This window comes from Hippopotamus amphibius, chromosome 12 (genome assembly GCF_030028045.1).
Source record: "Hippopotamus amphibius kiboko isolate mHipAmp2 chromosome 12, mHipAmp2.hap2, whole genome shotgun sequence".
Taxonomy (NCBI): domain Eukaryota; kingdom Metazoa; phylum Chordata; class Mammalia; order Artiodactyla; family Hippopotamidae; genus Hippopotamus; species Hippopotamus amphibius.
In genome coordinates, this window is record NC_080197.1 from 78,690,593 (window position 1) to 78,718,531 (window position 27,939).

Genomic DNA, 27,939 nt, shown 5'->3' on the forward strand with positions numbered 1-27,939 from the left:
CCTTCAGAACTGTGAGAAATAAATTTCTGTTTAAGCCACTTAGTCTGCGGCACTTTGTTATGGCAGCCCGGAGCAAACTAATACAGTGTATTTCCAGCCTGAAACAAAACACTCAGTTGGTTTCTGGAGCCCAGAGGGTGAAGCCTCCTCTGTACAATTCTCAGAACTTCTCTGAGGGTCCCAGGGGGTCTTTACGATCAGATATCCAGGAGCTTTCTGGAAAAAATCAAAAGGGAGGGAGGCTTCTTCCAGCCTTACTGTTAGACATTTCATTTTCAGTGACTCTGATACGATATTTTGAAAATGAGAGTTAACAAAAGTCATGTATTATGTTCTTACTGGGGAGTTAAACTAATTTGGGTTCGAATAACAGCTCGCCGATACTAGTTGTGACTTCGGGGCCACTTAAGAGTCCAGGCCTCCATCTCCTATCACGTGTGTTTTCATCCCACGTTGACTGAGCAGGTGTGATGTCCTTGGCACTGTGCCAGGTAGGTGCTAGGGATGAACAGAAATGTCACAGCCCTGCCCCATGAGCTACTGACATTCTAATGCGGGAGCTGGACAAGCAGAGCTTCCAGAAGGAACACCTGATAAGAAGATGGTTACATTTGCGGAACCTGAAGTTGAGATTTCTGTGGACCCACGTTCTCCGACAGAACATTCTGGAATGATGAAGTGTTCTTTATATCTGCGCTGTCGTGCAGTATGGTAGGCACAAGCCACGTATGGCTACTGAGCCCTTGAAATGCAGCTAGCTGACTGAATTTTAATTAATTTAAATACTTCCATGTGACTAGTGGTGACAGTGTGGGAGAGCACATCTCCATCCAAAAGGAGATGCTGGCAGGCGGACAGACAACACCTGCAGAGAGAAAGGGAGAACTCAGGACTGCAGAGACACCAAGCACAAAGGTGTAACGCTGAGGGAGTTAGTGAGTTATTTATTACAATAAATAACACGGTCCCTGCAGCACTGTATATACTCAAAACAGACTGATAAAATTTCTTAATGTGCAAGTTGTCCATGCACAGGGGACTAGTCAAAAACATTATGGTACTTCCCAGGGTGAAGTACCATGGGGTATAAACAAGGACAGGCTCATCTCAGAGATACTGCAGACTCAGTTCCAGACCACCCCAATAAAGCACATAGCGAAATAATGCGAGTCACACAAATTTAGGGGTTTCTCAGTGCATACAGCAAAAGTTATGTTTACACTTATACTATAGCCTGTTAATTGTACTGTGCAATAGCATTCTGTCTAAAGAAACAATGCATATGCCTTAATTTTTAAATGTTTTATTGTTAAAAAAAGGCTAGTCGTCATCTGACAATGCAGGGTTGCCACAAATTTGTAAAACAAAACAAAACAGAGAAACACTGCAGTAGCTGCAAAGCATAATAAAGCAAAGTGCAGTAAAATGAGGTATGCCTGTATTAGGAAGGACTGTATTTATCGATATGGAAATATCTCCAGGATATATTAAGTGAAAAAAAGCAAGCTACTGAACCAAGTATTGAAATAAACTATGCTACCTTTTGTGCACAAAGAGTGGGAAATTACAAATACATTTTAATTTTTGCATAAAGAAACACTGGGAAGATACACTGGAAACTTAAAGTGGTCAACTGTAAGAGTATGACAGGAAAAGGGAAACAGAAGAAGGGGACAGAGATGGAAGGAGGCTTTAATTGTATAATCTTAAAAAGTTTTTTAAATCATATGAAATTATTATTTCAACTTTGTATCTATCTGTATCTGATACAGAATAATGTTAAGATTGAACAAAGGCAAAATCAGGATGTATTTTAAGGTCATCCCTCTATCTTACTCTGATGGAGTCTGTCCTGAGCATGCATCAGTACCCTAGCAATTGCATTTAGACCCCCTATTAAAATCTTGATCTAACTTGCAGACCCTCTCTGCCTGTCACCCTCCTCTCTTCTCAGACCATCCTTCCTTCCTGACCTTCCTGCCCCCAGACTATGGAAGAAAAAGAACTACTGATTATCCTTGGAGTCCTTGAAAATCACAAGGGACAGAATCTGGGTAGATAATGCTTAATCAGATGTTAAAACCCTGAGGCTTGAGAACCACTCTGTTATACCAAAATGTGTAATAAAAGGTTGCAACAGACCAGGAAAAGTCCCACTCCCACCCTGGCCCTACCGGCTCTACCCTCTGTGTGGCTTACAGGGCTCACTCTTCCTGTACTCGGGTTCCTGGGACTCAGCCTTGCCCTGTGCAAAGGAGCTTGGGCCTGATGGACCGAAGGACCTGCCAGAGCCAGAGAAAATCACTGAGGCCTATTTCCTATTTGAGATATTTCAGAAACTTCCATTAACATCAAGGCTACTTTTTTTTTGGCCCAGGCTGTTCCTTCAAGTAGGAAAGGAGAGATGGATGCTAAGGAAGGATGGTGAGGTAGGCTCAGGCCTGAGACTAGAACATGGATGTTTAGTTACCCAGTTAAGCCATGCTGTTTTTCTTTCCTCTCACCATAGTCCCTGGAAAACCACCTTAAATTGCTTTTTGAGCATTTACAGACCATTTTGTGTAACTTCACGGTTAAGATGGTCAACTGAAATGCATGATTCCATTTTAAAAGAACATTAATAAAAATAAAAAAAATAATAATATTGGTATTTGCTATTCCACACCAAATGCCTAGGCATTCGGTGCCAGCACCCAGGCATTCTGCCCGGGATACCTCCACTTTCTACACTGCAGCAATGCTACTGTTCCCAGACCTTCAAGAGAGTCATGCCATAGCACATGCTTAGTGAGTACATGGCAACAGGGTCCACTGTGAAGTCGCCTCACCTGGGTTACAGAACCGGCGCTCATCGCATTAATGCACTTGTAATGTGCCCCTTGGGCCAGCAGGTGGTGCCAGGGAGCCGCCCACAGTTTACAGAGGGCTTGCCTGAAACCTGCATTGGCCATGGCATCCTCCCCTCCCCACCCCACCCCCGTTTTTGTAGAGGGAAGAGCTGTAGGACCTTTTAAGACTATGATAGCTAGCAGACCAAAGCTGAGAGGGGGCAAAACTAGTCCACATGCACTTGGCCAAGAAATGTGTGTGAGGGGCAGGGCAGAATCCAGCCAGTCCTGGGCGAGTGCCCGACAGGGGTGCACGTGGGGAAGTTTAGGACGGGGGACTGGAGACGTGGCACACATGGCAGGAGCCACTCTGTGCAGAGGGGAGCTGGAGGCGGAGGAGGGCAGCTCGCAACCCTGCCACGGTTTCTCTGTGGAGCAAGATGCAGCCAGTGGTTGGGAAGCAGCTTCCTCAGTGCGGGGTCACGCCCTCCCCCGGGGTGCGCTCCCACCATTCTAGTCTCCCCTCTCTAGGACCTTAGCTCAAGCCTCCCGGGGCTCCTCCCCAGCTCCAAAGAGCACGTAGCTGTCCACGAGAAAACCAGAGACCTTGATTCAAAACACTCAGGGAATGCCGGGTGCCTGCCAGCATGAGCAGGGGGTAACTGTATCACTCAGCACATCAGGTAACTCAAAACCTCCCCATCTACAGAGGAGACAAGACCCATGTGGCAAATCACTGGCAGGAAAAGGACCAGAACGCAGGGACTCTGCCTGAGTGGAGTCACTCTAATCCTGCACCCATGCCATCTAAAGGAAGAGAATTGGGAATTCCCTGGCAGTCCAGTAGTTAGGGCTCCACACTCCCCATGTAGGGGGCACAGGTTCGATCCCTGACTGGGAAACTAAGATTCCACAAGGGAGAGAGAGAAGGGGAGGAGAGGGGAGGGGAGGAGGGAATTGATGCTCCTTCATTTCTTTTTCTCACCTATTAACCTTCTAATCAAAAAGAGCTCTTTGCAGGCCTGTTTAGATGTTTAAACACCACTTGCTGGTATCTTTCATATCAATGGCCAGTGATATTCCTGGTCACTGAAAGATGTATAAAACTGAAAAATCATGTGAAAAAGCAAAGCCAAGCTACACAAATCAGAGTGACTCCGGCTCTCATCCTGCTTTTTGGGCTCTTCCCACTTTTCCTTCCAGGTGACTCACCTACTCCCATGACACCCTGAGAGCAGGAAGGCCTCGGCAAGACTTGTGAACACATTTTTTTCAACTTGCCTGCTTAAGGAAGCTTTAAGTGTGAACACTTAGAGGTAAGACGTAGGGTCCATGTCACTATCAGATATTTAATTTAGTCTGCTGCTGAATCAGGAAGCAACACCAACACAGCTGACCCAGAAGGCTGCCCGGTGCAGACGGCCACCCTCTGGGCCCCGTGCTCAGCCTCAGCGCCGTCATCTGCCCACGACACTCTCAGCGTTGCCTGCATGATGAGTCTACAGTCTCCAGGATGCAGACTCCTGAGTCTGCAGACCCCGCTCTACCTGGATGAACACTTACAGTGATACCCACTTGGCTTCAAAGAACTGACTAGTTCACTGTTGCCAACTGATGAAATTACGACAGAACATGACAGTAGGAGCTGTGCGAGGGACGGGACTCTGAAAGAGGAATGGCAACACACATTTTTATATAAATGCTTTTTTATTTCCGTAGTGTACAAAAGGTATAAATATGATTCATGTCAAACCGATCACCTGCACGCTCAAGCAGGAAGGACACAACGCTGGGGTACGTGTCTGCACCAGAGCCAGCAGGGGGGAAGCGGGGTCAGATCCCGCCGCCCCCCAGACCCCCCTTCCCCAGACACTCCACGTTCTCCAACTGGAGACGAGTGAACAGCCTTCTGTTTTCAGCGGCAGGATGGTGGTGCCACGGGCCTGGTGGGCACTTGATGAGTGAGGCACTTGAGGGGAAGCAGCTGTGTCAGAGTGGAGCGACTGGACTCGCCGGCGGGGTGAGCTGCACGTCTGCTCGTCCCTTGGGTCTCTCTCCTTCCCGCTGCTATTTGATGCGGAACAGGTACAGGAAGCAGGGGTAGAAAGGAAGTCCACAGAGGGACGGGACGGAGTGACAGCCATCGATGCCCAGCCCAAGGCTGGCAGACAGCTCAGTGCACGAGGCCTGGGAGGTGACCGACACCAACGCAGAGCTCACGGCGACCCTGGACCCTCAGGATTCAGACGCCTGCAGAGCCCATGGACTAGCAGCACAGTCACGTGATTTGTTGAGACGCTAATAATCTGAACGACTTAGCAGAACTCTTACCATCCACGAGGAGAAGTGACAGGACGTGACCTACCAGGATGAACCAGGCCTCCGGGCCTGATGACATTTATGCCAAGAAGAAAGGCCCACACTCTGCCAGCCAGGCCTGGTCCTCGCCCCTGGGACAGTGACAATGGCAATTTCCACACACACTGTTCTCTGCCCTCCCACTCGGGCTACAGGCGTGTCTGCACTAACGGCTCCACAGTATCCCAGCGGGGCGGCACTCCTGGGCTGAAAATGGTGAAGGCTACGTCAGAGCCCTCTCAGCTGTAACTAGACTAGGTCATCTCTAGAGTTTACGCTTCCAGTCTAAACCACGATTAAGACAATCAGGTAAATTTCTCACACCACTGATCACAAATCTGGCCATAGCCACTCTGACAGGCACCGCAGCCAGAGGGGGGAAGGGAGACCCTGAAGGAAGGGGGAACAGTGACACTGGTGCCTCCCGAGTCACAGGAGAGCGGCTGGCTCCGGGGAACAGGCACCACGCTCCCCCCACAAAGACAGCAGAGAGGAGCACGTCTCCCAGGGGCCCCTCCCTGATGGGTGAGGGGGGTGGGCAATAGCATCAAGCCGTCTGGGTGGACTAGGAACAATCACTGACGATAAATGATACTCTGGAAACCACTGTGGCCACAACAAGGGAAAAGCTATGTCACAGTGGGTGAGGCCAGGTGCTGATTCAGATCCGACCTGCAGGACCGCTCTTCCTGGAGGCACTGTCCCCATGCAGATGCTCTCATGACCACGGGCCTGCTCTGTGAGATGGCCAAGCCCACAGATGGTAGAGACATCTGAAGCCGGAGCCCAGCCCACTGCCCACTTATAGGAAGAGTCTTCAGACGTGGAGACTAAAGATAATTCAGGGAACTGTCCCTCTCTGAAAAGGTCTGCAGAAAAAGAGACCCGAGTACTTAATCATGAGAAGCTGATTCTGGCTGCAAGTTTCCTAGAACAGGACACTGACTACTGTGTTCAAGAGTTGCTGTGCGCTCTGGACAACTCTTTCACCCAAGTTAAGCTGCGACTGTTGACCAGGGTGGGAGACCCAGAGAAGGGTGTGTGTGTGTGGATGTGTACATATATGTGTATACACACGTATGTGCATCCATACACATCTACACACGCACTTTCAGGGGCCATCCCAAAAGGGGCTGGCTGTCATTCTCCATGTTCTGGGCAAGAGCAAGGGAGGCAGCTATGTGCTCTGGAAAGCTCCGCAGAGAGAAAGCTCAGTGCCTGCCCGGCTGTCATTCACAGGCCAGCTTGCTGTCGAAGCTGGAGAGCCCAATGGCAAAGGCCTGCAGCGCGCACAGTGGGTAGTTGTAGTCCAGCGTGAACATGTCGTCAGCCACACGTCCAAACTGCATGACTATGTAGTCAGCTAGAAGCAGAGGGAAGTCAGGATGTTAGAACACGAGGTGCTTGTACTGGGGAAAAGCCTGTTTCAAATCCTCCAAATAGGTCAGTTAATCCCAAGTCTCTTTAAAATGGGAGACCCTTAGAAGGGTGGAAAGAGGCATGACCAGGAGTCTCTGCTAACCATGAGCCAAGGCTCTACTTTGATCCCACTCCGCTTCAGAGGAGGGAAGGCCGCCCAGCTAGCAAGGACGGGCAAGAAGGGGAATGGCCGAGAGGAGCCTGCTGGGAGCAGCACAAGCCCCCGGGCCCCTGAGGGAGGGCCGTGGCATCTGCTCCCACGCAGCCTCCCCAGGACTCCTCTGATGTGCCACAGGAAAGCTCTCCCACTCCCCTGCCCTCCTCAACTCAGTGGTTCAGAAGTTTGACTGTAAAACTGTAGCTCTGTTTTTCCAAAAAAATCATTTCTTTCTTAAATCATTCTCTCCTGAATATAACTTCCTACCAATGAGGGGACATGCTCGTTTCCGAACCCCGTAAGAACATGTTTCTTCCTGTGGGCTTACGGTCATTTTCATGGACTATCTGGAAGTTCTTCACAGAGGCCTGAGTGACCCGGCCGTGGAAGTTCAGGACGTAGGACTGAGTGTCATCGTTCCAGACCGGGGACTTGTTGCGCAGCTCGATCAAGTTCTCCATGGCTTTGTTCTGCCATTTTGAAAGCAAGCTCTCGTGCTCCTGTAGGAAAGCAGAGTCACTAGTCTGTACTGAGAAAATCCCAGAAATCACTCATCCTCAAGACTGTGAGGTGGGCGGCAGAGTAGGGGCCTATTTCCTCCATTTCAGAAAGTAAAAGAGAAACAAAGAAAGCCAAAAATTACGCTAGGTTTTTTGGATTCTTACAGAATAATTAGCATTTCTCTTTACAGGCCAAGTGGTTGCAAATCAACCATGTTAGCAACTGCAGCTCCCCGAGGGTCTGGAGGGCTGGCTCTCCTGAAGAAGAGGGAGCCACTCTCCAGGCTGGGTTCTGGAAAAATCAGTACTCCTTTCTCTCCATCTCATGTGCACCACAGTCTTGTTGTTAGCGTCCTTTGCTGATGAAATATGCTCACACTCACACTTCGTGGCTGAAACGGGATCCGCTCGTGACTCATATTCATCCCTGGGATGATCACAGACATCTTTCTCGGGCCTTTGAATCCAAGCACGTTTGTTTCCTGGAAGGCAGGGAAGTGAGCAGGAACTTGAAACACGAATGAAGACAAGACTACGTTCTTAACACGAGACCCTCTTGGGCATGTGAAACGTCAACAGTGTTGAGAGCACTAAGCACTATTACTTTATTGTAGTTAAAAAGAGATGGAGAGGGACTTCCTAGGTGGCGCAGTGGTGAAGAATCCGCCTGCCAACGCAGGGGACACGGGTTCGATCCCTGCTCCAGGAAGATCCCACATGCCGAGGAGCAACTAAGCCTGTGCGCCACAACTATTGAGCCTGCGCTTTAGAGCCTGTGAACCACAACTATTGAGCCCATGTGCCGCAACAAGAGAATCCACCGCAATGAGGAGCCCACGTACCACAAGGAAGAGTAGCCCCCACTCCCCGCAACTAGAGAAGGCCTGTGTGCAGCAATGAAGACCCAATGCAACCAATAAATAAATAAATAAATTAATTAATTAATAAAAAGAGAGATAGGAGAATCAAGACCAGGAAAAAAATACTGTTTCTTCTTTTTAAAACCTAATTTGAACATTTGAATTTAAAACGGATTCTATTGGCTTGAAACCTTACTCTTACTCTTTAGCCTTATGTGAAATTTCAGATAATTATGCGCAAACTGTCCAATTTTGTCATCAACAATAAAGATCCGTTTCCCAATGAGGACACGGCACTATATGATATACACTGAGAATTACAGTTTAAATTAAATAGGGCCTGGGACTTCCCTGGTAGTGCTAGTGGTTAAGAATCTGCCTGCCAAAGCAGGGCACACAGGTTCAAGCCCTGGTCCAGGAAGATCCCACGTGCCTTGGAGCAACTAAGCCTGCGAGCCACAACTACTGAGCCCTTGTGCCACAACTACTGAAACCTGCACGCCTAGAGCCTGTGCTCCACAACGAGAAGCCACTACAATGAGAAGCCCAAGCACCACAATGAAGAGTACCCCCTGCTTGCAACTAGAGAAAGCCCCCACACACAGTAACAACACCCAACACAGCCAATAAATATTCATACATACATAAAAAATTTAAAAATAAATAAATTAATAAATTAAATAGGGCCTGTACCCAGAGGTAAAAAAATCAAATGCCTGTCAAGCCAGGCATATTATATATGAATAAAATAAGCACATTAAATACATGGATGTGTGTATATTCACATACATATACACATATATTAAAATCATGCATAATTTAAAATATTTAATTGATTCTGAAGCTAAGAGAAAACATACTATACATTGTAAAGTGTTAAGTCAAACGAGTCTCAGTCACTTAGATAAAATCTCACGGGAATCAAGTGATGAGATTAATTCCCACTGAAGAAAAGCTAAGACTTTGGGATCAGAGCAACAACTGGGTCGGGTTAACTCCTTCTCACTTCCCTGACTCCACAGCTTCGCGTGCCCACTGCACACTAGCTCCCTGTGCATGTGGAAACAGCAGTGAATGGGAGTTTATGAACTGGCAGAGAACGATGGTGCTGAAGAAGCATAAGAGGGCCGTGTGTGGGGCTCGAGAGGAAGCGCGGGGAGCCCAGGGCAGCGTCAAGTGCATCTGGTGTCGGGAGAGACCCCTCTGCTGACCCTGGGGGACGCGCAGACGCAAGGAGGGGAAGGGCAGCTCTCCGGTGGGGCACAGGGACCCCAGGAGGGCTGCCGCAGCTACAGTGACGGCAATGGGCAGGGAGCCCGAAGGGAAAGGTGCAGTGTCCAGGTGTGATTCTGGACTCAAGGGGCAGCCTGAAAGGATACGGAGCAGGAGAGCAGCATCAGCTGGAGCTGGACCGCTCAGCAGCAGCTGGACAGGATGAACCAGGTTGGAGAGGACGAAAAGCGGAGACCAGTTTCCAGTTTACTGTAACCTCCAGCCAATGGCACTGGGTTAACACAGCCGCATTGGGAAGAGAGAAGAGCAGATGACGCAGGGCCTGCTAGGACAGTAAATACAGCTAAACCTGGCACTTCATAAAGAAACCTGAGTATACAGAAACAAGCTTGGGAGGGAAGACCGTGAGCTCAGGGCGGGTCACGCGGAGCATGAAGTGCCAGCGGGATGTCAGGGGGCAGCACTCACGTAGCAGACGGCGGCCAGCTCCTGCCGCGTGTAGGCCTTGTCTACCAGACCCTGGGCCTTGGCCGGGCTGACGCCATGGTCATAAACTGTAAACTTGGTCCCCATGAGGTTGGATCTAGAATCAAGAGAAAAGGTCACCACAACGGTCTGTATTTTTCTCCTACACAGACACAATCTAGGAGAGGTATGGAACAGCCTCTCTGCCCACACACCAAAGATCGAGGGTTCATCACCACTTTCTCAAAGATCTATCCTTAACACAAGGAAGGGCCTTACACTTTCTATTAATTAATTTATTTTTTTAGATGACATCAACACACAGGCTCATTGTAAAACCAATATGGATTGTTCTGAAACTACAGGAGTTGAACTATCAGAAGAATAGGACATGGCATAAGGCTGCTCTCACCTGAGTTTGCCAATATAACTTTCCCCTTCACGAGATAAATCTGTTGGATCAGTGGAGATAAGGTAGTTGGATGTTTTGCTCTTTTTCCGCTTTCTACCTGCAAGAAGAAATATCTAGAAAAGGAAAAAATTTTTCCAGTAAAAAACGCACTCAAGAGAACTGCCATGTTTGTCCTACCTACTCAGCAAATATCTAGCAACTGCCTATCTTGTACCAAGCAGTCCATCTCTGGGTCTTTTTTTTTTTAAACAGGTTTAATTCATTTTAACTTTTCTTGTAGAAAAACAATGTAGTGGCCACAGCTAGGTGAGGGACATCCACTCCCTGTCCCCAGCCTTGCCTCCATGAGCTCTGTGGCCTCGGCCCCCTAGGGGCCTCCATGCCCTCCCACAGCACCAGTGTACCTGCCATTTGGGTTCTCACGGAGAAGACCAATCTCTGGGTCCCCATCACCTTCTCTAATCCTCATAATGCTTCTAAGAACTCACTGTCAGGGTTTCCCTCCCGCACAACCTTTCTAAATTCACTAGCTTCATTCTCCATATCATTATTTACAATTTTATCCCTAAAACCTCCAGTGACTTTTTTACAAAGCTTCATCCAATTTCATGAGTAAGCGTCTCTCCACCTTTGGAAGAGGCAGGACCCTGGACACTGTGCCTCCCGTTCCCCCTGCAGCTGCTTTCCTGATGCTTCTTGCTGTATTTTGTATGTCGTTACTCTAACTCCTGTGACTTCAGTGACATGAATACTGTCGTGTTCATGCATCCTTCCCAAAAGTGCCTAGACTTGGACAGTAACAGGAAAGCAGCAGAGGGAAGTAATTAAGGAGGTGGCGGGGGGAGGCGGAGTACTCTGGAATCAGATAGATATGGGACTGAACCTGGCTCTGCCACTGCTTCGTGTGGTTCGGGGCATTCCCTGAGCAGGATTAGAAACCCTATCTTACAGCACTGTCATAAGGGTTCTAGGTGATAATACACAGAAGGCCTTCAGCACACGCCTGGTACATCATAAGCACTCAGTGAAGAGTGGTTATAACAACACTGGTATCTACCATCATCATCTCTTAAAACCATCCACTCAGACCTGGTATTAATACAAAATATGCTGTTCATCAGCAAATAGTAACTGCCTCAAATTTATGTAAAGTAAATTAGAATTTTTAGCATGAAAAACAAGACATTCCCCTTGCATGTTTTCTGTTTTTCCAATTCCTCCTATACCCTAAAACTTACTCTCTTTCTTCCACACTGTCATGTTCTACCATAATAAAAATAAAAGTCAAAGAGCACACTGGAAACCCCCCCATCCCAAAAAAGGGATGGAGGTAAAAATAATTACATTCAAACATTCTCCTCCATCTTCTCACCTTCTTTCTCTTCGGGATGGGGGTTGGTTTTGACTATCAGACTATGAACTCTCTGAAGACAGAACGCAGCACTTGGGGACTAGTGAGTACAACCTAGTTCCTGCTGACTTGGTCTAATACCAGTGCTCCCCCCCACCCCGCCCCATCATAAGACCAACAACAATCCAGTCCACAGTGCTCTTCCTTCCGTCTCAAGATCTGCCTTGAGAACCATTTCTCATACCTTCCGATTTTCGTCCTTTTCCAAGTGCATATAGTAGGTGGGGAAGAGGCCCCGATCCACTCCTTTTTTATCCCGGGTTATCCGACACTTTACTGTGACACCTCGAGGGGCAGGACTGTATGCGAAACCCTCTAAACTCTCTATTTCTCCCAGCTGGTTATCAGTGTGCTGGACTGCGGTCCTGGAAGCTCCTGTATCCTGAAAGAACAGCCACATGTGAGCAGTAGGAGGCTGGCTCAGGAAACCTAATGTTCTCTTTGAGAATGAAGGAGAGAAGTAAGAAAATGGGACGTAGCTTCACAGAAGCTGGATCAAGACAGAAATTAGGGAGGCATGGACTTTAAGTGTAAATTCCAGCTTAAATCTTGGAAGCAGCCCTCATCCAGTAATGGCATTTAAATACCAGAGATGTGTTAAGGAAACAGTGAGATTAGCTCCCAAGGAAGAAGTTTCAGAACTACATACTGCGGCCGGCTTCTGGCTGCATGCAGAGCTGGGTCTCTCTGCCTCTGAATATGGCGAATGAGAGCTTAGTTTCTTCTCTTCTCCTTGCTCCCCATCAGTCTCCTCCTCATCAAAGTTCAAACTCCCTGAGATACCTGGCAGAAAGGGAGAAACTGTCAAAATGGGGCAGAAATCTCTGAACCAAATATAACTTTAACTTCCTTGCTTAAAACATTCCAAGCTGTCCTGACTTAAAATATGGGTATTTAATCCAAATTTTGACAATTCTTTCTTCATATTCTCGCCTAGATCCATCCCTTGTTTTCCTTTCCTGCTGTTCCCGTCCCTAATTAACCCTCTTTTGCAAATCATACATCTGATAAAGGATTAATATCCAGAACATATAACTCAACAGCAACTCAATTCAAAAATGGGTAAAGGGGGACTTCCTTGGTGGCACAGTGGTTAAGACTTCGAGCTCCCAATGCAGGGAGTCCGGGTTCAATCCCTGGTTGGAGAACTAGATCCCACATGCATGCTGCAACTAAGAGTTCACATGCCACAACTGAGAGGCCTGCCTGACACAACTAAGGAGCCCACATGCCACAACTAAGACCCAGTGCAACCAAATAAATAAATGCTAAAAAACAAAAAAAGAGGGTAAAGGACTTGAATAGACATTTCTCCAAAGAAGATACATAAATGGCCAATAAGCACATGAAAAGATGCTCAACATCACTAGTTATTAGGGAAATGCACATTAAAATCACAATGAGAAACCACTTGACAATCATTGGGATGGCTATTATAAAAAACAAAAACAAAAAACAGAAAAGTGTTGGTGAGGATGTGGAGAAACTGCTGGTGGCAATGTAAAATTATGCAGCCACTGTAGAAAACAACATAGTGGTTCTTAAAAAATAAATACAAAATTACCATATAATCCAACAATTCCCTTTCTGGGTATATACCCCAAAGCACTGAAAGCAGAGCCTCAAACAGACACCTGAACAACCAATGTTCACAGCAGCATTATTCACAATTTTCAAAAGGTGGAAACAACCCAAATATCCACCAAATGATGAATAAACAAACTGCGGTATATACGAAAATGGAATGTTACTGGGTCTTAACAAGGAATGAAATTCTGACACAGGCTGCGACGTGAATGAATCTTGAAGACATTATGCTATAAGCTAGACACAAAAGAACAAATACCCTATGATTCTACTTATATGAGGCACCTAGAATAGTCAAATTCATGGAGACAGAACGTATAAGAGGTTGCCAGGAGCTGGGCAGGGGGGTGGGGGGGTGGGGGCACGGCGGGGAGTTACTGTGTGGCAGGGACAGAGTTCCAGTTTGGGAAGGTAAGGAAGTTCTAGAGACAGGCGGTGGGGATGGCTGCACAACAACATGAACGTACTTAATGCCACTGAGCAGTGCACTTAACAATGGTAACCGCTGTGTACATTTTACCACAGTAAATGTCTCTATCAGTTACTTCCTTGTCTTCCTGCATCCTGTTCGCCGTCAGCCTCGTGCGTGAATTCGAGCTGGCGATGTCTGAAGGACGACTGCCTTGGATTGATGAAGAATGCTTTACAGAAAACTTCAAACTATCTGATTAAAAACTATTTTTTCATTTTATCCTCACATTTATATGAGTTTGAGGAGGAGGTACTGGCAAGTCTTATTTTTTGTTTTGTCTCTTGTTTGTTTATGGGACATAAAATAAAGTGTGCTGTGTGTTATAAAGGAAGCACAGCTCTCAAATTTACATGTGAGAGGATGAGGCTCTGGGAGAAGCCCTTCTGCCCAAGAGAAAGGGGCAGAGCTATGGCTGAAACCCAGCTTACTTTTCTCTGTGGTCTACAGGGTGAAGTCACCCCTCACACAATAGCTGGAAGAGCCCCCACATCACAAACTGGCGAGGAGACGAACAACAAGCAGGCCTGCCCACATTCCTCCATCTCAGAGGAAGGACAACTGTGGCCTATTTTCACACAGTTCACAAATAAATGGTATTAAGTTTTTCTCAAGGACACCCAAGGATAAGACCAAGGCCAGTTAAAAAACTAATCTCAAGTGGAAACAGATGTTCACACAGAAACTCATGCGTAACTCTTGACAGCAGCATTATTCACAGCAGCCAGAGCGGAAACAACCCGACTGCCCACCAATTGCTGAAGAGAGGAACAAAACGTGGCTTATCCAGACCATGGAAAGTTATCCAGCAACAGAAAGGAATGGAGCACTGACACAGGCTACGACGTGGATGAACTCGGAAAACACGATGCTAAGTGAAAGCCAGGCATAAAGGACCACACAGTGTATGAGTACCCGTATATGAAATACCAGAATAGGCAAATCCGCAGAGACAGAAAGTAGACTGGTGGTTGCCCAGGGATGGGGAGTTGGAGGGAAATGGGAAGTGACTGCTAACAGGTATGAAGTTTATTTGGGACCAGAAAATGTTCTAAAATTGATAGTGTTGATGGCTGCAGATCTCTGTGAATACACTAGAGAGCCCATCAATTGTTCACTCTACATGGGTGAATCGTATGGTATGGTTAATAAAGCTATTATTAAAAAATGGTTTGGGAAGAGGCTCTCAGAGCTATCTGAGAGGCTGCATCCTGGGCTTAAGTCCTCAGTTTTGTCTGCCAAATAAAACACAATTCTCAAAAAAAAAGGTTTGTGAAGGACCTTTTTTCTTTCCTAAATGTTAACTTTTGGGGAAGAGGGGTAGCAAAAAGGCATAAAACTCTTGGGATCTCCCTCTCATATGGGTATCTCCATTGAGTACCATGTTTTCAAGTGCCATTTTTATACAAAGAATTCAGTTTATGTGACTGCATGTCTTAAGATGGAGATCAAGGATTTCTCCCAAACTTACAAGACAAGCAAATTGGACCCCCCACTTTTTTCTTTTTTTGGCTGCGCCACGCAGCATATGGGATCTTAGTTCCCTGACCAGGGACTGAACCCACACCCACCCCGTGCAGCGGAAACACAGAGTCTTAACCACTGGACCACCAGGAAAGTCCCTGGACCCCTGCTTAAGGAACATTATCTTCCAAACTAACACTTCTTAAGTCTTAGTCAAGAGAGCACTTAATGGGTTTTATGGTCCAGACGCAACTTGTTGAGATTCAAAAAGGCATTAACCCATCTGGTCCTGAAAGGCCAATTCTGAGAACGAACAGTGGTCACTTAATAGGACAGAGTAAAAGGGACAGCTTGGTATTTACAGTAAGGGATCAAGAACTAGACTAAGAATCAGAAAACGTAGGTCTGCCACTATTCAGCTTGATGACCTGGGGTAAATAATTTAGCTTTTGGTTAAACAGAGGTCTCTTTACTCTGACTCCTCCACATCTTTCACTGTCTTTTGTTATAATAATAATAATAGGAAAGTAACAGAATTACCACGATCACATTCATATTATAGACAGGGAAACTGAGGCAGAGAAAAGTTAAGTTGTTTTGCCTCTTTACCAGCCAGATGTGGCAGAGCTGAAACTCAAAACCGCGCTGGATGGCTCCTGAGCTCTGCTCTAAACCACATCACACACTGCCCTGCCACCGGCACTCCAGCCATCTGCCCATCTGCCCGTTTGCATAAACACATTATGCTCTGTACACCTGACGCCTCTGCACATGTCATTTCTTCTGCCCAAGTTTGCCACCTAACCAACTAGCAGTGTGATCTAGGACAAATTACTTAGCCTCTCTGAGAACCAATTTTCTTATATGTATAAGAGAGGCTAATATGTATAACCCCTCACAGTGCTGTCACGAATACTGAGATAAGGTATGTCAAGTGCCTGACATGCAAAAGACATTCACAATGTCAGTGTCCACTGCTCCCGAGCTGACAGCTGTTGTACCCTTCAAGGCTCAGCTTCGTCACCTCCTCCCTCGATGTGGTTCTTGTCCCGCCCACTGCCCCACAGTGAAGCTCTAATTTTCCTATTTTCTACTCTCACAAACACCACACTGTAACTCAAGATCAGGCCATCAGCCAAACTATCTCCTAATTAGCTTTCCTGCTTCCAGATTTGCCCCCTCCAATTGATTCTTTATAGCGCAGAGTAATTTTTCTACAGCCCAAATCTGCTGTCACTCCAGCTTCAAATCCCGCACAGGCTCTTGTTACTCTTCACATCAAGTCCACATCCCTAACACGGCCTGTGACGTCCTACATAATGCACCCCCGCCACGCCCACCTCTCTCCACGCCCCTTCCCACCTGTCACCTCGAGCTCTGTACTCCAGCCCTTCTGAGCTGCCCGCTCCTCTTCCCGTATCAGGCTCTAGCTTATCTGTCACCTTCTCTGGATCAACTGTGGGTTGGGCACCGCTCTCCACACTCCCTTGGCTATGTAGGTCCACGAAGCCTCAATTTAAGTGCAGGAAGCCTCAATCAGAATAAATACTCCACGAGGGCAGGACCCTCGTTCACTATTATCTAGTGTATCCTAAGTGCCTAGAACAAGGCCTGATACATAGCGCATACTCAATACGTGTTTTCTAAATGAATGAATATACGAATTTGTTTGAACGTACATCAATCCTGCCAGTCTGTGGTAGAACCCCCTGACTCGCATATCCCAGAGCCGAGCAATGCCTATGACAAAGCAGGCACCCAGCAAACAGCCAGTCATTACTGGCTTCAGTCTTCTCATCTGAAAAGGGGACACAATTCCTTCGCACTATAAAATTAGTTTTCTAAGAAAGAGAAGACTACAAGGGACTTCTGAAATATAACAGGAATATTTATGGGAATGATAACTCCAATGATGGAAAGCAGGCTCTAGTGGAAAAAGTATTAGCTTAAGTATATTTTGATCCAATCTGTGTTTCCACTAAGCTGGCTACTTACCTCTTTCCTTATCACCAGAGGAATCTAAACTGTGAAACAGAGGCAGGGTAGAGCACTAAGCGGCAACTTGGTCAAAGGAATGGTGGGGATGACAAAAATGTCAAAAGAAAAGAAACAGCCATAATAGTAGTTAATGCTGCTGATATTTTATATATGTATATATATTTTATATATATACATATATATTTTATATATATATATGTATATATATGTATTTTGGCCACACCGCACAGCTTGCGAGATCTTAGTTCCCCAACCAGGGATCGAACATGGGCCCTCGGAAGTAAAAGCACAGAGTCCTAACCACTGGACAGCCAGGGAATTCCCTGTTTTATATTTTATTAACTAACTCACTGCCTCAAAACCATTACCGATCCTCACCATGTTTCTGGAGAATCTCTTGAAGATCCGGCTTGCAAGCAGGGTCCCAAGTGCCTTCCCCATCAGCACTTCCTTCAGTATCCTCCTCAGTGACAGAAGATCCTACTGAGAGAACGTGAAGTTTGGTTTCCACGTCTTGAGCATCTGGCTTCAGGAAGGCAGCAGGACCATCAATGCCTAGGAGCCCAACGCAAAGAAAAAAGAAGAAAGCATCATCCACTGTTTGGGTGGTTTCGGTGTGCGTGACCTGAATTAAGAACCGCCAAACCATTTCTCATCTCCTTTAACGTCCATGAGGACACCTGTTAACAGAGGAATCCATTTTATTATCTGGTGTTCATTTTATCAACATGCCTTCACTGCCACTAAAGTAAAACGCACCTGATGTTGTGCTTTAGAAACTTGAGAATGAGCCGAGCAGGTCCTCCGAAGTCCAGATCTCGTCCAAGCCAGCAGCCGAGGGGCTGGCTTTAGAGGTGTTTAACCCTGTTCTTCCTGTTCCCTTTAGCTGTCTCAGGTGGCCCTCTGAGTCCCAGCTACTGGAAGAATGGGTGCTCTCTACCTGCTCCTGACTTCAAGGTTAACTCTGCCAGGAGGCAACAATCAAGCCTGGGCTGTTCTGGACACTTTCATTCTGCATCTAAAACAACAGTTCTGGGATGGCTGTGAACTTTAAGGGATCCTCCACTGATCAGACCACTGCTTTTATTCCAACTCAAAGGCCCTGAATGTGATCATAAAGATTCATGAAGGTACCGGTAACGATGCTAATGGTGTCCCTTTGGTCCATCTGAGAATCCTCCTGCCTCCCCCCAGGTTTGTGAAAACCATGCGGCAGCAGGAAGAGCCACTGCCTGGATACACACCATGCAGGACGACACCGCTGTGCGGGGCCTGAGGTTCCACCAGTGGAGTGTGCTCCTCGCTTCCCCTCGGCTTTGACCGACGTGGCCGGGCTTCTGGGTTCGGCTGCACCATAAGTGGCTCCAGGCGCTTCTTTCTCTGCTTCTTCTCCAGTAGCGCTCTCTGGGGAGGATTGTGACAGCACAGCCAAGAGTGCGATGATGAGACCCAGCTACCTCGACATTTACAGCCTTTCACAGACCCTTACAAAACCTCTTGTCGATTAAACTGTCCCACTTAAGAAAGAGGAAAACTGAGGCACAGAGACGGGTAAGGATTCACTCACTTCATTTAATAACTATTTACTAAACACCTATAAAGATCTATCTAAAATGATACAAATGCATTTCTAGCAAAGCTGAGACCATGATCCAAGTCTATTAAAAATATATAGTAATTAACATACTATTATCAAAGCACGATCAAAAGTTTAAAATACATAAACACATATGAATAGGAGAAAAGATGAAGGAACGCAGTAGTGGTGATTTCTCTGGGTGGTAGAATATGGATGATTATTTTTCCTTTTGCTAGTTTTCTATGTTTTCTAAATTTTCTTACTTTTGTAACTGGAAGAAAAATAAAACTTATTATCCTCTAGGGTGTGGAGAAAAGGGGACCCTCCTATACTGTTGGTGGGAATGTAAATGGGTACAGCCACTATAGAGAACAGTATAGAGGTTCCTTAAAAAACTAAAAATAGAGACACCACATGGTCCAGTAATCCCACTCCTGGGCATATATTCAGAGAGAAACATGGTCCAAAAGGATATATGCACCCAATGTTCACTGCAGCACTATTCACAATAGCCAGGACATGAAAGCAACCTAAATGTCCATCAACAGAAGAATGGATAAAGAAGATGTGGTACATGTATACAATGGAATACTACTCAGCCATAAAAAAATAATGAAATAATGCCATTTGCAGCAACATGGATAGACTTAAGAGATTATCATGCTAAGTGAAGGAAGTCAGACAGAAAAAGACAAATATTATATGATATTGCTTATATGGGGAATCCAAACAAAATGATGCAAATGAACTTATTTACAAAATAGAAATAGACTCATAGACTTAGAGAATGAACTTATGGTTACCAGAGGGGAAGGATGGAGGGGAGGGACAGAATAGGAGTTTGGGACTGACATGTATGCACTACTATATTTAAAATAGAGGGGGGAGTCAAGGGAGGGAGGGAATACGGGACTATGTGTATAAATACAGATGACTGAACTTGGTGTACCTCAACAAAATAAAAAAATAAAGAAAAAGATAAAAGTCTGCAGTGAAAATCATAGAAATAACTGTATTTCTTACTAGTAAACAAGTGTTCATATTTCTGATTTCCACTTTGCCTCTTTTCTAAATAATTACCTACTAACTGACTCCTGCCCTTTTTCTTCTCTCTTCCTTTCTATGTTTTTCTCTTCTTTTTCCTCACCCACACCCTCCTGACAGCATTTATCAAAGTTGCTCTCCATTTTAAGATTCCAACCTGAAAACAAGTGACACAGCGTAAGAGAAGATACAAAACAAATAACCTGCCTAGAGTTAACATTTTATTAAAATAGTCTTTTTCCCTTAAAAGTGCTAGCTGTGACTCAATTCTGTTTCTTTATTGGATTTTAGCACAGTCATCGCAAACTTTAGAAGGTACACTTTAGAAGGTACTCCTAGAATTAAAAACTTTTTCTTTAAAGATGAGTTCTATATGAATACATGATACCCTTAAAAGTCCATGAGGACTTTACCCTTAAAAGATGATAATTTACATGCCATCATATGGGTGAATCTCAAATATAGTATGCTAAGTAGAAGTGAAATAAAAAAAATAAAAACTCAAATAAATAAATAAATAAAATAAAATAAAATAGATAACCAACAAGGACCTACTGTATAGCACAGGGAACTCTGCTCAATATTCTGTAATAACCTCAATGGGAAAGGAATTTGAAAAAGAATAGATACATGTATATGTATAACAATCATTTTGCTGTACACCTGAAACTAACACTGCTAATCAACTATACTCCAATATAAAATAAAAATTTTTAAAAAACGTATTATCCTCTAAACTCCAAACTATTTTCATGTTTAAATCAGCCAAAGAGCAGTAAGTTTTGTTTTCTTGCTCATTTTTACATAATTAGTAATCAAACAAATTAGGGCCAAGGATAAGATGGGAAAAAAAATGGCACTTGGAACATTCCAATTAAAAAGCAATCAATTCTATGGATAAAAGCAAGATAAAGAGTAGGGTAGCAGGAAAAGTCAGCAAAAAGCATGAGAGACTATGAGAAAAAAAACCAATGAGACGAAAAGTAAGGTACCAGCATATATACTGTTCTTAAGTTTTGGCAAATAAAAGCTTATAATACACAGAAACTACTATGGACCTGGGATGTCTCACAACAGGAGAGTGTCAAGCCCCAAGCTAAAAAATTAAATAAACCATGATTTAAAGGCAAAGATACCATAACCTACTTTATTGTTTCTCAGGCAAAAAGCCATCTATTTACTTTTTTCATTGATACTGCTTTTAAAAAGTGCCACTAAGAAGAAGAGTTTATCTAAGGGATGAGACTAATAGTAGGAAAGGAAAGGAAGCTTTTTTTTTTTTCCAGAACTAGGCTGATGAAAGCTTGCAGATAAATTCAGAAGACAGAAGAAATACAACTATTCCTTCTTACCCAACCCTGTACACAAGTAAAAAGACTTGGCGAGCTAAAATAATGCACCAAATGGATTATACTGTCAAGAATGAAAAGAGAGCTTAGAGCAAGTTGGGAAGGAATAATTGGGGCTTTTGAAGTTATTTTGAGATCCATGAATTGATACACACAGGTGGACCTTGATGTCCCAGGAACACTAAATGCACAGGAGGTTATAATGAGGTTCTCCCCAAAGAACCTGCCGATAAGGTTCTTCTAGCAACTAAGAAGTCTTGTATAATGGATAAGAAATAACCTGCCCAAAGAGATGGTAAATATGAAGCATAAAGACATGAGAAACTGTTGCATCTTATCCATGTGGCCACAGCTATTTACTCTCAAATAGTCTCATAAGTGAGAAATGACTGGGACTTCCCTGGCGGTCCAGTGGTTAACACACTGCTTTCCCACTGCAGGGGGCATGGGTTCGATCCCTGGTTGGGGAACTAAGATCCCGCATGCCGCATGGCACGGTGAAAAAAATTAAAAATAAAAAACAAAATAACTGTGAAACAACTGATGAAACAAATACACAAGCTACAGCAAATCCATTTTATTAACATATATAAAGAAAAACCTGTTCTACAGAAAAGGAGCAGTCTGCTTGTGGTCTGGAAAAAAGCAGCCAAAGAGCAAGAACTTGACATAGTATGTCCATCCTCTCCAAAAAAGAGAGACACTGGCTCTGGCAGACAAGGGCATCCTGTCTACTGGGAAAGCTCCCTCTCTCTGAGGACAGGAAACTACCCAAGGCTTCTTCATGGCCTTGTTGAACTAGTCCTCAGGACTACCTCATTCTCTTTCCTCTGACTCCTTGCTTACCAATCAGCCTTCTCATTTTCAGTCTAACTTCTTGTTCTTCCCAAGAACAGAGCATCATTAACAGTAGTGATGAGTACACACTGGAAGAGTGCAGAGTTCTCCCTGTAAATGAATAACTGGCATCTGGCTTCAGGACTGACTGCTGTAAGCTTGACTAGTGGGTATCTGTGCCAGACGACAATTCCGCTTGTGGTCTAGAAAAGGGGAACCAAAAAGCTAGATGTCACGTTATATCTAGGCTCACCTACAAAACCAAGTTCTGAGACCCGCAAAGGGTGGACTAGACTTGTGGCCACAGCGATCCTATTAAGGTCTCTGAGCCTTTCTCTATCCATGTCAAAGCTAGTCACACCCATTCAGGTCAACAACTTAAGAAAAAACTACTCTAGGTTCAAACTGTGAACCTCAGGGACACAGCTGCTACATTATTGCACTGAATATACCCTCCTATTGTCCAAGTTTGTAAATAAGAAAAAAAAAAAATCACAAAATACCCACAAATGGGCAAACTGCCATCTTGGTAAAAACTGTCACCTGACTTAGCATTCTAATCAGCCTCGCATTATCTGGACAGAGGAGAAGTTTCAATGTAACGGCATCACCTCACTGGTGTTTTACCTCCCCTGAAAAGCTAAGAGTGCTTTCAATGTGGCTACACAAACAAAGGACTCCTTACAAAGTTAGGGGAAGGTCAGGGGAGTCAGGAAAAGAGCCAAAGGTGACTGTCTGATGCCCTAAATGCAATTAAAAATGTTGACTTCAGAACTTTTAAGTGCCACATAAACTAAACCTTTAAATTTCCCAACTCCCTTGGAAATTGAACAATAACTCAAAGAATTCGTCTTCTCCAGAATCTGGTGGTAGGTCCTACTATCATTCCCTGGGGCAAAATATTGAATGGTAATACCAAAATAAACAAGGAAATAAAGAAGATCATATTGGGGGGCAGTTCCATCAAAGGACTTTACCCAATAAAATAATAAATCCCATGCATGCCTCAAATTAATGATAGCTTGAGACTCCACTGATTCTCAATTCTCTAAGGAGTCCCCAGAGATAAGGGGTTGATTACTTTATGACATTCTTTGAACAGATTGCCTGACCACAGGTACAACCACCAAGATCAGAAATGGTTGCCAGGGGTCTATCAGTTTGGCTAAAAATAATCAACCTTCCTGGCAGGCACGGAGAGATCATGGAGGATGAGACTAAAAGTTTAAAATCAGACTTTTTTTTTTGCTGCACGGCTTACGGGATCTTAGTTTCCAGACCAGGGACTGAATTCTGGCGCCCTAAAGTGGAAGCGCTGAGTCCTCACCACCGGACGGCCAGGGAAGTCCCTAAATCAGACTTCTTAAAGTATCAATTCCACGCACTGATGACTGCCTCTCTTAGAAGGGTACATCTCCATAGATGGGGAACCCAACTCAAAGGGACTATGTTATACTTTAATCCACTGACCACCAGATGGCATAAACATTCTCCACATAACGTGCATCACTGTCTGAGTAACATCAATGAAAGAATCTGAAAATCTTTACATTCTGGAGCTAGCAAAGGTGTCACACACTCTGAAAATGAGTACTTAGTGAGAGTAGTAAAAATAAATTCAAAATATACTCGATGGGAATAACTGTTGGTGGGACAACTGGACCCCAACTCACCATATAAAAAGATTAACTCAAAACAGATCATGAAAAGTGTAAAACTCTTAGAAAACAACATAGGAGCAAGTATTTGTAACCTCGGGAAGGCAATGGTTTCTTAGATGACACCCTAAGTGCAAGTAACAAAAGAAAAATTAGAACTTTTGTGCTGAAAATGATACCATCAAAAAAGTAAAAAGACAACCCACAGAACTGGAGAAAATATTTACAAATAATATTTCTGATAAAGAACTTGGGTCTACACTATATAAAGAACTCTTACAACTCAAAACCAAAAACCAATTTAAGAATGGGCAAAGGATTTGGACAGACATTTCTCCAAAGAGAACATACAGATGGCCACTAAAATGCTCAACATCATTTAGGGAAATTTAGGGAAATGCAAATCAAAACCATAATAAGACACCACTTCATACTCATTAAAATGGCTCTAATCAAAAAAAGACAATGAAAAGTACTGTATGGAAGGCGGAGAAACTGGAAGCCTTATATACTGCTGGTGGGAGTCACCCTGGAAAGCAGTCTGGCAGTCCCTTGAAACGTTTGGCAGAGGGTTACCATATGACCCAGCAATTCCATTCCTATTATCCAAGGTATATTAGGTACATCTTGGTATACCTATACTTGGGTAGATTACCCAAGAGAAATGAAAACATGTCCACACAAAAACTTGTACACAAATGTTTAGAGAAGCATTATTTGTAATGTAGAAACCACCCAAATGTCCATCAACTGATGAATGGAGAAACATGGTCTAGCCACAAAACAGAATGTATTCAACAGTAAGAAGGAATTCCTGATACATGCTGCAACAGGGGTAAACCGTTTGCTAAGCCAAAGAAGCCAGGCACAAAAGACTACATATTGTATGATTCCACTTACACAAGATCTAAAAGCCATTTGTACACTGTAACTGAATATTAATAATATGTGAATTACATCTCAATAAAGCTGTTCAAAACTCTGTATAGGATAAAAACAGCCACACGTAAATTATCTGAAAATCTAGGATTTTTAAACGTTAAATTCTAAGATTAACTATCAGAAAAATAGGATAGATATGAAAGAAATGAATTTAATCAAATCAATAACATTATAATGGATGATAAAAGACTACACTGAGAAGGGAAATGGTCTCTGTGGAAATAAGGTAAGTAGAACTAAAGAGCAGGATTCACCTTGTGTTTCTAGTACAAACCCAAGGCAGGAGTGTCCTGGCCAGATACCATGTATCTCATTCCTTGGGCAGGTATACCCCTTTAACAGAGGTGATACATTATATCATGCATGATGATATTTACAATGAAGCTCATTTTACAAACTCCACTTGCTCTGATTTCAAACTTACCAAACTCTTCTCATGGCAAAGTGATGACCAGATGATTCTGGTATACGGTTCACTAGCAATTAATAAATTAATCCCAATTTAGATTCACCACTTATGATACTGGTTAGTATGAACCAATCCTCATGAGACTGATTAACTCTGGTTGCTCTGAGCAAACTATTTCTCATTCTGCAAAGCTCAGACCAGTAACTCTCAACCACAGGGACATTCCACAGCAGAATTCCTCGGCGCTCAACGTACTGCACACCACAGGCAGGGGTGGGGAGAGTGAGGGCCCCCAGCCCCTCCCACCTCCACCCACACTCACTGTCACAGATGGGAATGCCCTGTATCCCTGGAGGCGTGGGCGGTGGGAGGGAAGATGCTGCCAGGCTGGGAGGCCAGAGTGAGCACCTACAGAGCCTTCCTCAAGACACCTCCACCCACCCCAGCCCTAACTCCCACACTCTAAGATCCTCCCCAACAGCCTGTTATTTTGTCCAGTCTGACCTCACTTTACACAGGAGATAACTGGGATCTTACTCAAAATCACACAGCTAATTAAAGGCACCAGCTAGAGCAGGAACCAAAGTCTGCTTCTAGGCCCAGTGCTGTATCCAGTATGCGGAGCTGCCTTTCCTGCTACAGGCGGTCTGCCTGAGAAGTCCTTGACCCCCTGCTGAGGAAGCTCCCCTTCTGCTCACTTCAGGGCTGTACAGGATTCTCACACCCTATTTAGCAACAACATTTATACATCAGGTTCAAAGAGACTGTTTTTGAATCTTTAAAAATTCTCATAAAATTTTACATCTTTATATTCACTATCTCTGGTAAAGAACAAGACAAGTAGAGGGAGAAGGATTTTTCACCAAAAATCTTTTTTATATTATTTGAATTCTTATCATACGGGGTTTTTTTTTGTTCTTTGTTTTCGTTTTTTTGCCACGCTGCATGCAGGATCCTAGTTCCTTGACAGGGACTGAACCCATGCCCCCTGCAGTGGAAGTGCGGAGTCCTAACCACTGGACTGCCAGGGAAGTCCCACACATGTTTTTAAAATCATAATTTAAAAAATTTTGTACTATAAAAAGGCTTAAAAATCCCCAAATCCCAAAATTCCACATACATACCACACCACATGTAGCATTCTCAATGACAAGAATAAGAATTACAAAATAGGCCATCTTTTTTAAAAATCCAGAAAATATATCTACATACAAAACTCGAAAACTACACAAAATTTAAATCTTCTGTCTTATTTCATTACTTGGTAGGTGACCATAGATTTCATCTGATGTCAGCAAGGGATGTACCACTGAGCCTTATAAAAATAAATCAAACAAAGATCTACAATCTTCTGGTCACGTCTCCCTAACTACAGTTTGCTATGCAATGGAATGTAAAACATAAAGGGCTCATCACAATTATTCTGATCTTGGGTGTGGGCGGTAGGGGGGTGGTATAAATCTGTATCTAATCAGGATTTCCCCTGTGACCCCAGAAAGATTCATTTCTTTCCTATTTTTCTTTGTTTTTTTTCAGTATTAGAAAGAATTGTTTACTTCACACAGCTTTATGGAATCAGGTGCAGAACCTGAACGGGGTCTCTGCTTAGAGGCCGCCCACCCTGTGCAGGGAGATGAGGGCAGCCTCCTGTAACTGCTGAGACATCTGTGGCCGTTTCCTACCCTGCTGTCCAACACCAGATTGGCTTAAAATGTGCCCCAGTCTCCTTAAAGGATGCCAGCAGTGGTTTTGAGGAAGCCGCTACTGCTGGGCTCCCTGGGCCAGGACACCTGGAGGTGGGCAGGGCGGGCGGTACGTACCACCACCGGGACTCGTCCAGAGGAGTCAGGCTGTGGCCATAACCCAGGCCTGGAAGGCTGAGCCCAGCCCAGGAGGAGGATGGCAGGTGGAACAGGATTCGAGGTGCTGACCACCAAGGTGACTGCCACCACCTTGAAGCAGAGGGTCCCTGAAGACCACTGGGATATGCTTCATTCTGGGCGCACATGAGAAGGCCTCCCATGTGGTGGCCTAAGAGACAGTGGACTTGGTGACAGGCCCCACAGAGGCACCATGGACACCAAGCACTTGGAAGGCATCCTAGAGGCCAGACAGTCCCAGGCGCATCCCCATGGAGACCTCTAAACTAGTTTGTAACAATTTCACCTTTAAAGTAATTGACTATGCTCTAAACCCTGTTAGGAGGTCCAACAGCAAAGTAAAGAAGACAAAACTTTGGAGGTATTTTTAGTCACTTCAGTCACCACTTAAGACACTGATTGCTAATGATCCTACATTGGCCGACTGGACCTACAGAATTTCCTGAATTAGACAACATTCATATGAAAGTAATAAATGTTGGGTATAGGTTCTAAGCTCACTAATCATGAGGATCACATCATGTAACAGCACAAAACTGCTCATTTATTCCTTCCTTCATTCAAACATTTAATGAAGGATTTCTATGGGCCCAGCCCTAGGCCAGGAACTTCTGATACAATGGTCATCATTAACAGACTGGGTTCCTGTTCTCATGGAGCTTAGTCTAACAGAGGAAATGAACATCGGTCAAATCACTGCAATAATAATAATAATAATAATAATAATGCATAACTGAAAAGTGGGACCAGTGCTGTGCAGAAAAGTATTCTGTAGACAATAGAGGCTTTTAAGCACAGTACTATTTTCAGGTTTGCATTTTAAGATAAGAAAAAGATCTTGTAATTTCATGAAAGGACAGTGCAGAGAGGTGTTTAAGGCAGCAGGATCAAATTACTACATAGAAATACAATGTTAACATTTTTCTAATTCCTATGACAGATGCCAAGGAATTTTCAGTGATTGTAAATCCAAGGCCAGTTTCAATGCTGATGTCCTCAAAGCACTGGGTCTTGCCATGGCCCACAGTCAAGACCATCAGCTTCATGGTCAGTAAAGCTATCTACGTCTTTCAAGAGAGG

At 44.5% G+C, this 27,939-nt stretch overlaps 1 protein-coding gene across 4 annotated transcripts in view; it reads right to left on the minus strand.

The window, feature by feature from the left end:
- Positions 1–4,534: 4,534 nt before the first annotated feature.
- The window catches only part of TULP3 (TUB like protein 3), a 42,397-nt gene continuing 18,992 nt past the window's right edge, over positions 4,535–27,939 (minus strand). For 3 of the 4 annotated variants that reach the window (XM_057704002.1, XM_057704001.1, XM_057704003.1), the window contains 9 exons: positions 18,406–18,565; positions 17,540–17,716; positions 12,293–12,426; positions 11,828–12,025; positions 10,233–10,345; positions 9,824–9,938; positions 7,646–7,744; positions 7,091–7,262; positions 4,535–6,549 (listed from right to left, as the gene is read on the minus strand). In XM_057704002.1, the coding sequence (XP_057559985.1) occupies positions 6,416–6,549; positions 7,091–7,262; positions 7,646–7,744; positions 9,824–9,938; positions 10,233–10,345; positions 11,828–12,025; positions 12,293–12,426; positions 17,540–17,716; positions 18,406–18,565 (1,302 nt within the window). In that variant the 3' untranslated portion in view covers positions 4,535–6,415. The remainder of the gene's footprint in view (positions 6,550–7,090; positions 7,263–7,645; positions 7,745–9,823; positions 9,939–10,232; positions 10,346–11,827; positions 12,026–12,292; positions 12,427–17,539; positions 17,717–18,405; positions 18,566–27,939) is intronic. The other variant, XM_057704004.1, reaches the window with a different exon arrangement.